At 36.5% G+C, this 12,110-nt stretch overlaps 1 protein-coding gene and 1 long non-coding RNA gene across 6 annotated transcripts in view; both read left to right on the top strand.

Moving 5' to 3' along the window:
• Positions 1 to 8,446, top strand: part of unm_sa1614 (un-named sa1614) — a 46,479-nt gene extending 38,033 nt beyond the window's left edge. For all 5 annotated transcript variants that reach the window (XM_056251435.1, XM_056251433.1, XM_056251431.1 and 2 more), the window contains one exon: positions 8,135 to 8,446. In XM_056251435.1, coding sequence (XP_056107410.1) covers positions 8,135 to 8,209 — 75 coding nt within the window. In that variant the 3' untranslated portion in view covers positions 8,210 to 8,446. The remainder of the gene's footprint in view (positions 1 to 8,134) is intronic.
• An 835-nt stretch (positions 8,447 to 9,281) lies between these two features.
• On the top strand, positions 9,282 to 10,206 carry LOC130085601 (uncharacterized). Its single transcript, XR_008807159.1, has 2 exons — positions 9,282 to 9,913; positions 9,966 to 10,206. It is a non-coding gene; the product is annotated as an uncharacterized LOC130085601 (long non-coding RNA).
• The last annotated feature ends 1,904 nt before the right edge of the window (positions 10,207 to 12,110 follow it).

Raw genomic sequence — 12,110 nt, 5'->3', positions numbered from 1 at the left:
AAAAGTCCGAAATACACATTTAGGTCTCTATTTTACTACACTTTGTCTGTTTGCGTCTGTAGATTTCTCATAAATTCATCAAAAGTTGGCGTTGTAAATCATCCGTTGCTCCGCGATCGCGATCTGCACCCTGTCATCACACACACCGTTAGAAAGCTCTCTCTCTCTTGTACAATGTTGTCGGATCCAAATATGGTCATTTCCTTTTTATCAGCAACCAATCGTGAAAGTAAAAGGGCGCAAATGCGCAATCTCATTGGCTGATGCTAAATCTTTAAAGGCCATGGTGCAGGTTAAACACCACTGTCGATTAATGGGTACATAAAGCAGTTAAGATATGTATATAAAGTTAGAAATGTCTCCAAAATGGTGTTAAAGTCCAGTTTTTTACGTTTTTGGTTAGTAACGGTTATTTTTTTACGCGACTCGGCGATGACGTCACATGAGGTAGACGCAGGCAGCGGCGCGCTTGGTTTAGTTACAGTTCTGATGGTTCACAGCCGAGGAGATCGATGTTCTCGTCAGGGCCGTAAAATAAAGAGAAGTGACATTGGGCCGGGGATGGGACAAACCCACCCAAATTAGCTTCGGTTAAACATGCACATAATAATTTGGGTAAATGTGTACGCTTTATGCCTATTTTTCCTATCGTCATGAACACAACAATGATTTCACTCGTGTTTAAATAGTTTTCCTTATAATAATGTATCATTTGCAAAAAGTAAAATGCATCTGTGTAGATGAGAGAATCATCTACAGTGTATGCGCGTTGTTCATTCTGTATGGCCAAGCATGCGCGCTTAAAATAGCATCTGAATGTACGCGCTAGACCTAGACTTTAGACTAGGTTAGGGTGACCAACAGTCCTGTTTTCACGTCCTGTCCTGGCTGGGTTTTTTTTTTTAAATTATGAAAATTTCCTGGTTTTCAAAACTTCTGGGAAAGATCAGCTCTAAAGCAAAACATAGATGGGCAAACAAGGAGGATGAGGAAGAAAAACAGGATAAAGAGGAAGACTAAAGATACATTTTGTTAGTTTGTTTTTGTAAGCTTGTGAGAGCTATTTTTGTTAAATTTGGAGGTATTTCTTTTAGTTATTTCTTATTTATATATTTATTTTTCTAATACAGAAGAGACATTATTTCATTCATTCAAACCTGTAATAATTATATATTTATTTTTCTAATACAGAAGAGACATTTCATTCATTCAAACCTTTAATAAAACAGGCTCTGAGAAGGCTATCTGAATTTGTGTCTTGTAATATAACCATTTTCTACAGAGGAGGCATAGGCTACTTTAAATATACTGAAATTAATAAGGCATCATTGAGTAAATTTCGAGTATAATTTGAGTATCTGTTTGCCAGGCCGAGTGTCCTGCTTTCACCTCTATCTCCAGTGAAAATGTTGTTTGCAAACGTAGCTGACGACGAGTAGGCTGGTCATGTCTTCAGTCAGTGTGATTGATAGTGCTAACTAGTTTTCCCCGTGACTGTCATTAGCCGCGTTTCCATTACAGATTTGCGCAAAACTTTTGCGATTTTTTCTAAATATCGATAAAAAACTATTGCGAAATGACGGCGTTTCCATTAACCTATGTTATGCGACTAAAACGTCATTTTTTCCTCTCGCGATAAGTCATTCCAAAAATCATGGAAACGGGCGTTGGTAGGTTTATAGCCTATATCACATGTGAAGGAGACGTGGTGTGTTATCCAAGCATTAATGGTAAGGAAAGACCCTAATATACTGTGAACGGCACATGAGGTGTTTCTCCCTCATTTCTGCTCCAAGGTCTTGATTGTGGCATTTCTTTGAGGTTTAGAATCCAGTATTACTGCAATTATTTTTTTCTTTTATGAATTTAATAAAGAACTCTTGTCTCGTATTCTGTCCAAACGGTCCGTGTACTTTTGCGTCCATTTGTTTTTCCTTTTTTAACCCGGCTAATTGAAAAACGAAAAATGAACGGTTGTTGTATTTTTAAAGCGCAAAGTTAAACAACAAATTTTGAATTTGAACTGTTGCCTACTACACACCAAATGCTGCGCAAAAAAATAAATATAGACGAATTTTCAGATTTTTGTTTATGACTTTTTGACCCTTTATTAAACATTTAAAATATTCACAAATTAATATGAAAAAAATGGGTTCCAAATTAGAACCCGATGATATTTTTCCCGCAGTGCTGAATAAGAAGAGCCATGTCTCTGGAACCATAGCCTACAGAGATGTGATTTATAGGTGATTATAGGCTAATGATAATAAATGTGTCTGAAAAAATAACGAGGCATTTTAATTGTTTATTAATAAAATATAGTGTTAGTGCCGACTGCAAACATATCTTCATCTCCGCTGTAAAGCGGATGCGCCTTTAGAGAAATGCACCTTTCATATGGATTACATAATCAGAAGGTATTTGCTTTCGATTTGAATTTGTTCGTTTAAAAGTGGACATTTCAAACTTTAGCCTACATAGGCTATATTTTGTTTCAGTTCATTTCTGAGACATGTTCCAGTTCACGGAGATCATGAAAGCGCGCCTGATTGTTTTCTTTTATTTTACAAAAGAAGAACGTTTTCTTGTTATTGTGAGTTTACACAAATAAAAGTAGTTGCGGATTATGTATTATTATTTTCTGTATGACCATAAATAATAGAGTATTTTAAGTTGTTTCCACTGTTGACAGGAAAATGCAAGTGTTCGCGCCCGCGCCTCCGTCATGCAGTGCGCGCTCAACACTCCGCACAAACCCTTGGATATGCGTCAAAATCTTGTGTTTATTTGTGATAATCTTAGCCCTGTATTATTATTGTCTAACCTGTATTATGAATGACATTTGACGAATTGCTTTGTTCCTTTTTTGGATAAAAGCGTCTTCTAAATATGTAGCCTAATAAATGTAATATAATAATAATTATTATTATCATTTGCGTTTATAACTATAAATGAGTTCACTTAAGACAGTAATATGTATATTATAAATTGATGAATTGAAAATGACTTTGTGTTATTTCTTTTTTTGTATGAGAAGTCTTTTTTTTGCTATTCTATTATAGCCTACTGAGCTTTTTTCTCACCCCCAAAAAAGGACTTTAAAGATGTACCGGGCTAAATGTCGTTTTTTAGAAAATTCAAGAAATTACAAAGAACTGATATTTACAAATCTGAGAGCGCGGATTAGGATATCGTGGGTAGGCCTACAGTTATTTAATCCGTGGGCACGATTTGTTAAACCGATCGAGGGAACAGTTAAGTTTGTATGTGAATATTTTTTCACCAGTCTAAAAACTAATAAAGAAGAAAGCATGTTTTTTCGTTTTTCATATGAGTTAAAGGAAAAACGAATGGACGCAATAGCCTACACGGACCCCAAACACACGCGCCTTCTCTAAGTCAGGTGACTGTAATTGCGCAAAAACTGTTTCCATTGCAGTTTTGCGAAATATTCCTTTTTCGAATTGCCTGAAAAACCACCTCATGCGAGCGTAAAAACTTTTTTGCGATAAATGGGAGTTTTTGCGAAATTGACGTGTTTCCATTGAGCGTATTTTTAATTCGCAATTTCAATTTGCGCAATTTGAAGGGTAATGGAAACGCGGCTATTGACACCTCACCCCGCGGCCAGCAGTTGTAACGTGCCTAACGCAGCATCCTGGATATAATGCCTGAATCCGTTTGTGCTACACATAGCATACTCACACTTCATGCAGGATAATGCTCCCCTTCAAGCCAGCACGCACGAGTATGTTCATGGTTTATGGTTTATGTTTACTTTACCTTTTTATTTTTTACACCGAGTCCTTTGAACAACAGCTATAGGTGACAGGAGATGTGTTGCATACACAATAAACATGCATCAGAGACGTTTCCAACCTACTAACAGAGTTTAAAACTTAAGAATCTTTCCTACTTATCCCTAGGCAATACCGCTACACTGCGTACAGGCAGGCTATACGCTGGCCTGGGCTTATGGAGTTTTAGGCAGGAGTATAAGAAGCCTCTCGTGTGGTTTCAACCATCAGACAACAATTCCAAAGTCGTGACCAGACCTATCAGGGCTTTCAATCGCCTCGTTTGGATGAAAATGTATAAAAATAATAATTGCTTATTCTGTTGTGATTGCCCAATTTGCCCTCAAAATGTTATAAAGTACACAGAACACATGAATTTCTATAAGAAAAAAAAAACTGTTTATTGGCATTGCTTGTAATGGTTACTAAACATTTACTGAACAAGGACAAAGATTACTGAACAAAGACACAGGTTGCAAGTAAACAAATCTATATATAAAAAAAAGCCCACTGATGAAGGGCTAGACCTGAAACGTTTGCACATTGTTTCTTTTGCCTGCAATAGTGTGGTCCAGAGCCATAGAGAGAGAGAGTTGCGACACTCCCATAGACCGCCATAGGAACTTAAAAATGCGCAAGTAACGCGTGTCGTGGAGCGGCCAATAGTTCCAAACACTGATAGTTCCAGCATTGAACCCCATTCATTTTCAGTGCTTCCGAAGTACGCTCGCTGGTAAAATAATGAAATTACTGTATTTTTTTTTTTACTTTTACACACATTAGCCGACCTCTCGTGAATCTAGTCAGTATATTTTATGTAGCCAGTTTTAGTTAATGCTTATTGGAAGATAATGGGTTACTTGCAGCTAGCTATAGCTCACATGACCAACTCTTCATTAAAGTTAGCTAACTTCTGGTAACCTGAAGTATATATTATATTATTTATAATATATATGCATGTATGTATGTTTGTACGCCTATGCATATATACACACATAACCCTAACCCATTTAAATAAATGAATTGTGTGTGTGTGTATATATATATATAGAGTTTATATTTACCGAACATTACTGCAAATTTGTACATGCACTTATATTTTTTGTTGGTTGTAATTCTGAACGGACCGCCTCTCCAGACCTCTTTGCGTGATCACGAAGGTAGGCTAATGGCGGAATCGGAATTTATAAGCAAGATCACGGGAATCAATAGCCTAAGAAAAAAAGTAATGATTTTGTGCAAAGTAAAACCAAAGCAACAGCACACAAAGAAAAAAAAAACATGCAGAATGCAGGAAACCACCACTAAATGAATACTTACAACTAAATCATTGGACTTGTCTGTGGAAAGAAAATAATGTGAAATTAGGTTCTTGTAGCGTGACTGCCGGGCTAGGTAGAGGCTGACGGCCTCCTCAGGAACCTGTTTTAAGGATTTGGCGATGGGGGCGGGTGCATCAGGACAAACTGGCGCTAACCTCTGGAAGAGCTGCAGGTGAATTGGTGTAGCTTTCCCGAAGGGCCTTCATTAATGATGTTGCATAACCTGCAGACATAATAATAATATTGTATAAAGATCATTGCCACTAATGGAAACACATGAAATTGTCCTGCATATGAATTATAGCAAACATAAACAGTAAACAGAATGTTACGAGATTGCCAGGGAGATTACAGTACAGTGGACCCTGATATGCGCTACTAAATGTTTTAAAAAATACATAAAAGAAATTCAGAACATATTTGATGATTTGAATGTTACTATTAAATGTTTACACCAATACTAGTGGTAATACATGTGGTAAAGTTACATAAACTCTACGAGGTAGTGAATTTACTGAGAGGTAGCTAAACTCTGAAGTGAGAAGTGGATAAACTGTTTCTGACATAATTTCAGCGGTGGGTAAACTGCGTTTAGCCTCCACTACAGCCCTGACGACACGGTCACGGTCAAATGTGAAAGAGAACCGTAGCAGTCTAACACAAAAAGCAAACACACGATTGCGAAAGCCGCTTAATGATCATCACCACTGATCCAAACACTAGCCATGAAGCTTTCATGACGATATGGACTTTTACTTCAGGGCAATTTTGTTTTGGCTCAAATTCGTGAATCACGAAAAATGCTCTTCTAATGTCAGAGTGATCGTCCTTGTAGTGGAGGCTGTGTCAAAGGGAACACGGTAGCTATACAAAATACACACAGAGCTTGCTAACACGCAGCTTGTAAACACTAACGTTAGCATGAACTTACCGTGGCAATATCTCGCTTGCGGCAGACGGTGTCTCTCGACCTCGGGACAGGGCAAGCAGAGATGTTTGCATTCACAGACGGCACGGCGGTAGGAAGTAACTTAGCCATCCTCTCACTCTTTAAACTAAGTGAGACCATCTTGGCATCCCCTGCGTGGTAAATTAATCCTCCTCTTTGAAATGCGCGCTGCATATTCTCGAGTAGGCGGCGACAGAGCTAATTTAGCTGAAAAATCTGCTCGCCTAATCTTGACAAATTGCACCCAGTTTCGGAAGATCCCTTTGACCTTGGGGAAACAATGGACCCTATGTCCAGTTTTGATAAAGTTTTGCACCCGCCACAAACACAGTAATAAACCATTTTGTCTACTTATTATCTAGCTTACTCTTCTCTATCTCTAAGCTGTTATGCTATGCTATCTCTCACTATCTATCTATGTTATGCTTATGATATCTATCTATCTATCTCGATATATTTACTTATCTGACACTGTCACTCTTTCACTAGCTACCGTTAGCTACTAACGTTACTCGCGGGCTTTCGTCTGTTGTCCAACAGCGAGTACCTCATGTGACGTCATGCAATGCATTGTGGGAGAAATTAGAATCCTCGCTAGGCTATTGGTAAATGCTAACACATCACCGACTTTTCCGTATTATATTTCTTTTTTGTAATCCCCTACAACATAAAATACAATGGATAACTGTTTAAATGTTTATTACCAACTAGAAAACTGGCAAAAAAAAAAAAAAAAAAAAACCTGCACCATGGCCTTTAAAGCCCGTTTTCTCAAAATGACTGTTCTCTCATACTCAAAGTCCGAAATCTCCACTTCGGTAGCACCCATATACACCAAACTTTCCAGTCTTGTACCTAGTTATATTGTGAAGACATTTACAGAGGGATTTGTAAATATATTATTCCTAGCCCGATTTATATAACATTTTATTCCAAAAAACAGGGCAAAAATCTTTTTTTTAAGGCTATTGACAGTATATTCTGATTTATAGGATAACAAAAGTAGATATCCATAAATCCCTCTGTATTTTTTTTCCCATCTAATATGTGAACACAATGAAAAAAGAATTTTGAACCTGGCTTTATCCAATACTCAGATTTCATTTTTTGAAATATGTAAATTAGCACATATTTAAGTAGATAATGCCTAATTTGCATATTTAAACATTAAATTACAGAAAACTTGTAATACATTTTTTTCTCATCTTAATGTAGGTAATCAACTGGGAAAGTTTCATGGTGATATCTGCTAGTTAAAAAAATTACCCTATTCACCTGTAGTGTCTCGCCTTAAGTAGTTATTTAAGAATTTTTTTCCAGTTATTTTCATTTCATTCGTATCTTCAGGTAACCACAGCAAATCCAAAACCGTTATTTAAAAACCAATGGCAGAATCCTGAGGGAATCTTTGACATAAAAATTCTTTCTAGATGAACAGCTCTATTGTGCTTTCTTGTTTTACATTCTGTTTTTGCGTTTTTTTTTACTTAATTCTCAGTTGTTTTCGGCCCTTTGAAGTATCGCTGTGATAAATGGCTCGAAAGCCTTGTTACGGTTAAAGATGGTTTTGACGAGGAAGCGGTAGGGTTCTTGTTAGCCTTTTACAGTCATGCTGTGTGTGCAGATCTCTCCCACAATCCCATGGGAGCAGATGGAACTGATCAGAGCAGAGCTCTCAGGGTCCATGTTTTATTCTGAGTCAGAGAGCCGCCCATGTCTCCAGAGGGCTTGTCTAATATCCTGCAGATGCTTCTACAGAAAAATAGCCTCTAGATGGCCCATCAAAAGAATACATTTCTTATAGATTCATAGAGAGACTCTTTGCATGCAGGAAAGAGCTTTGAAAGTGAAATGGATCGTGAATTGTATTTTTTTTTTTTAAACATCCCGCATCCTCTGTGTTCGAAGCATTGCTTTTTTCATTTTCATTCAGTCAGGAAGCGCAGCCCTTGTTTATGACATTATTTCTTCATTACATGTTGTTATGCGCCGCCCTTTCATTTAATTGAATTTCTTATCCTTCCTTTTGAGGACTCTAACCAGAGCCAGTAATTTCTTCCTTTCAGCATGGCTACATCGAGGGACAGCCAGACAGAACAGGCTTATTTCCAGCATCGTTTGTCTCTATGCTCACCGAATGAAGCCGGCCAGGACCTGAAATCATAGCACGGTTGACTTTACTGCCAAAGCACCCTGGGAAATGAGGGGCTTGAAGTCTACCCACAGAACCATCGGTAATGAAGAATCAGCATAACAAAGCAGCACTCACAGCGCCAGGAGAGATGGGATATGTGGAACGAGTTGTGCTGTGGACAAAAATTCTCATAGTTTGTGGTTGTTCAGGTCCCTCAGACATGAGAATCATGCCTCATGATCCATCCTAACCGAACGCTCGTTGAGTAAAATGTACCATCCTAAAACTGCTCCAAAAGCACACACAGCATGAACCGCATGTCATTTGTTACATTGGACTGAACTCGAATGTGAGTAATCATTTATGTCAGGCCACAGAATTGTATTGAGGAAGTGTAATGTCGAGATTGCTAAGAAATGGAGACAAAAAAAAACGGCTTTAAAGCACAATTCTCTGTCACTGGGTAACTTGGTAACAACATAATTATTTTAGAAAAGAAAAGAATGAACAAATGAATGAATGATGAAAACCATGTGCTTGGATGAATAGCACAAAAACACATTCAGGTCATATTTCACCTACATTTAAAAGAAAAAAGTTTTTCTATATACCAAGAATATTTGTATTGTGACATTTTCTCAATAATTTAGCACACAATTCTCAGTTATTTTTAATTCCATTCTAATTTTGAATCATCATTATCATTCATTATTCTCTTTATTAAATACTGTACAGTATTTTGTTACATAAATGGCACAAAAATACTACTAGTTTCAATAATAAAATGAATGAAGTAAATGTTTTTGGTATAAAAAGTGCTTTAAAAATAATTTCAATATATATATCCCAGGATAAAAAAAATAGTTTTAATAAAACCTTAATGTTCCTAAAACGTCTTTACTCCAAAATGAATTTTCTTTTGATTTTGGGTGAAATGCCATTGTTTCTGTAACTTCAGATAAAATCATAACTGAAAGAATGGTTAAGTAAATGGTTTATTGAAAACAGACCACAGATTAATCACAGGTTCACACAAAAAACACCATGAACACAGAAGCTTACAAATATGTGCACACACACCACACAATTTGGCCATTATAATGGGATCAAACCATCACATTCAGCTCAACAGTCTTTGAACATGTACTAACTTCTTAAAGTGCTTTAGAGTAGAGAACTACTTGTGGCAGAAGACATTTTTTTTAAATTATGTCACACCCAGGTAATATTGCATCTGCGGTCACATGTTGTTTGAATATATGAGATGTAAACAAAACGATAAAAAGTAATTTGGCCACAGCTTTTCATGACTGTACTGCTCAGACTCCTCCTAGATAATTATTCCAGCAGGGAGGTGGAATAAATAGTCCATTTTAATTAAACTATTTCACTACTTGGATCAGAGGATCTTGTATATACACACAGCCATGTATTACAGTACAAGTTGAAAATGTGGTTTCAGCATTTGCTTTTTATTTGTTAAAGAACCTGAATGGAAAACTAGGGTGTTGCGAGATATTTATGTATCGTGTATCATAAAAAAAGAAAAGAAAAAAAAGGCTTGTATGTTTTTCTGTATTTTTATTTATGCAAAATTATCAAATATTTTTTTAATACTGTACTGGATGCCCTAAACTGTGACTTTTGAATTCAAATAATTTTTATTGTTTATGCTTTGGTTTTGTTTCTAATTAGATTAAAACTGAATTTTGTCCAAACTCTAAATCTTCAATGTCCTGATTTGAGTGTTTGTGTATTTTCAGATTTTCTGTGTATTTTCAGATTTTCTGTGACTCTCCTTTCCATGAAAACTCTGTAAACTTTGATATCCACTGACTGACATGAAGCAATGCAAAGCCAAAATACATTCAAGAACATAAAACCACAGAACAAACACACGTGTGGTAATACTTGGCAACAAACATCGAAATTACAGCTCAAGTTTCAACCTCGTCACAGTCCTTAAAGTTCACAATGCAAACTAGAAAAGGAAAAAAACAACAACCACAGAACATCTACCACCAGTAATTTCAACTACAAAAATACAGAGATCAATTGTATTTCAGGAAGAAAAGATAATGATTCAAACATGTATGAAAGTACAGCATTTGCTATATCCAGAACTGTAAATCACAAGACAGACTGTTGTATGAGTGCATGCGTGTATGAGTATGGGTCATTTTAAGGCCACTGAGACCAGATGCATCACTTTAGGGACGGCTTTGGTCTAAAGGTATATAATGCTATTAAACACGAATAACGCTCCCATAGGAAACTCCACACTCTCAACTACAATCTAGAATACTTTCACAGCTCTGTGTGATATACATCTTCCAGCATGTGTTTTGGGTATAATTAGTTGATTTCATTGGCAGTATGGTTAAATTAGAAGAAAACTTTAAGATTAGAAGAGTCCTTCAAATATCAATGCAGAAAATGTGTGGTGACTTGAACAATGTCAGTGCATCTGTAATTGTCTGATGTGAAATCTAAAATAACATTTGTGAATGTCTTAATACGCTATAATTTCTGGTTTTCCAAAATGTGTTTATTGCTTATTCGATCTTCTGAAACCTTATAATCCACAAACTTAAATCTAAAATGCTTTAATGCACTGCAGGTTAAAGTTTAAAGCATGAACAAGAGGGTTTAAAAGCAGCATCTATCAGCGGGTACCGAAAATACCCCATACGCGTTACTATCGGTACTGCAGACATGCTGGTACTGTCAACTTTTTTTTTAGTATACCGGTACATTTGACAACCCTACTGCAGAACACAAAAAATATATTTTGAGAAAGTTTTTTTTTTTTAATGGGGTCTAATGTTGTTTGAACCCCAACGTTCTCCAAAATATCTTCTTTTGTGTTGCAAAGATAAAAGTGAAATATCCCTTCATACTATTTTAATACTGGTCTTATTTTGCACAATTTATCAATGTGCATTACTTCAAAGAAAAAATAAACAAATGAATGAAGAATTTTTTCCCCATAATTTTTCACTAAAATTCAACAACTTGCTCCACCTTATTCCTTTTCAGTTGACATAAGTAAACTGTCCAACCAACCACCAGTCATTATGGTCCAATCTGATATTTAAAGGGGTCCTTGATTATGATTTCACTTTTTTAACTTTGGTTAGTGTGTAATGTTGCTGTTTGAGCATAAACAACATCTGTAAAGTTACGATGCTTAAAGTTTAATGCAAAGGGATATATTTTCTTTTACAGAAATCACTTTTTAAGGACTACAACAAATGGCTGGTAGGGACTACAACGAGCTTCTTCCTGGGTTGGTGAATTCACAAACCCTAAAATTTACATAAACCCTGTCCCCGGGAACACGCAACAAAGGGGGTGAGGCCATGTTGGGCTGCTTTAGAGAAGAGGAAGAGTTGTTGAAGCTGTTTTTTACACCCCAGCAAAAGTTTGCCTAAGGCTGACGAACTTAGAGAGGTTAAAATTTATTTTTAACACTGTTTCTGAACATTATAAACCTCAACATTTGTCGTTTTACAGAAAACAGCTTCTAGAAGAGAGAACAATGCAGGCTATACGCACAAAAGCTTCTCCTGAAAGACATAGCCATTGCCATTTTGTCGGGACAATCTGTTGTGTATTGATCAGAACTTGTAAGTATGTCTTATTATTTGTAAGTGCTACGATAGCTATGATGTAAAGGAAAGGAAAGCTTTGCCTCCGCTAGCCTGCTATTTAACATTACAGTATTGATGTAGTGTTTACTTTAGCTTTTGTAAGCTCTTGCTTTTGTAAGACTGTTCACCGCCCCTTAAACCATAGATTTCCGACAAATATGATTAAATGGTGGATTACATCGTATCTATAAGAAAATGACACAAAAAACATACCACTCTGAAACGTCCTGTGAAATCCGTGCTTGCTAAGTCCGT

This window comes from Rhinichthys klamathensis, unplaced genomic scaffold (genome assembly GCF_029890125.1).
Source record: "Rhinichthys klamathensis goyatoka isolate OS25496 unplaced genomic scaffold, OSU_Roscu_1.1 h1tg000082l_1, whole genome shotgun sequence".
NCBI classification, from domain to species: Eukaryota; Metazoa; Chordata; class Actinopteri; order Cypriniformes; family Leuciscidae; genus Rhinichthys; species Rhinichthys klamathensis.
This window is presented reverse-complemented; position numbering and strand designations above follow the sequence as displayed.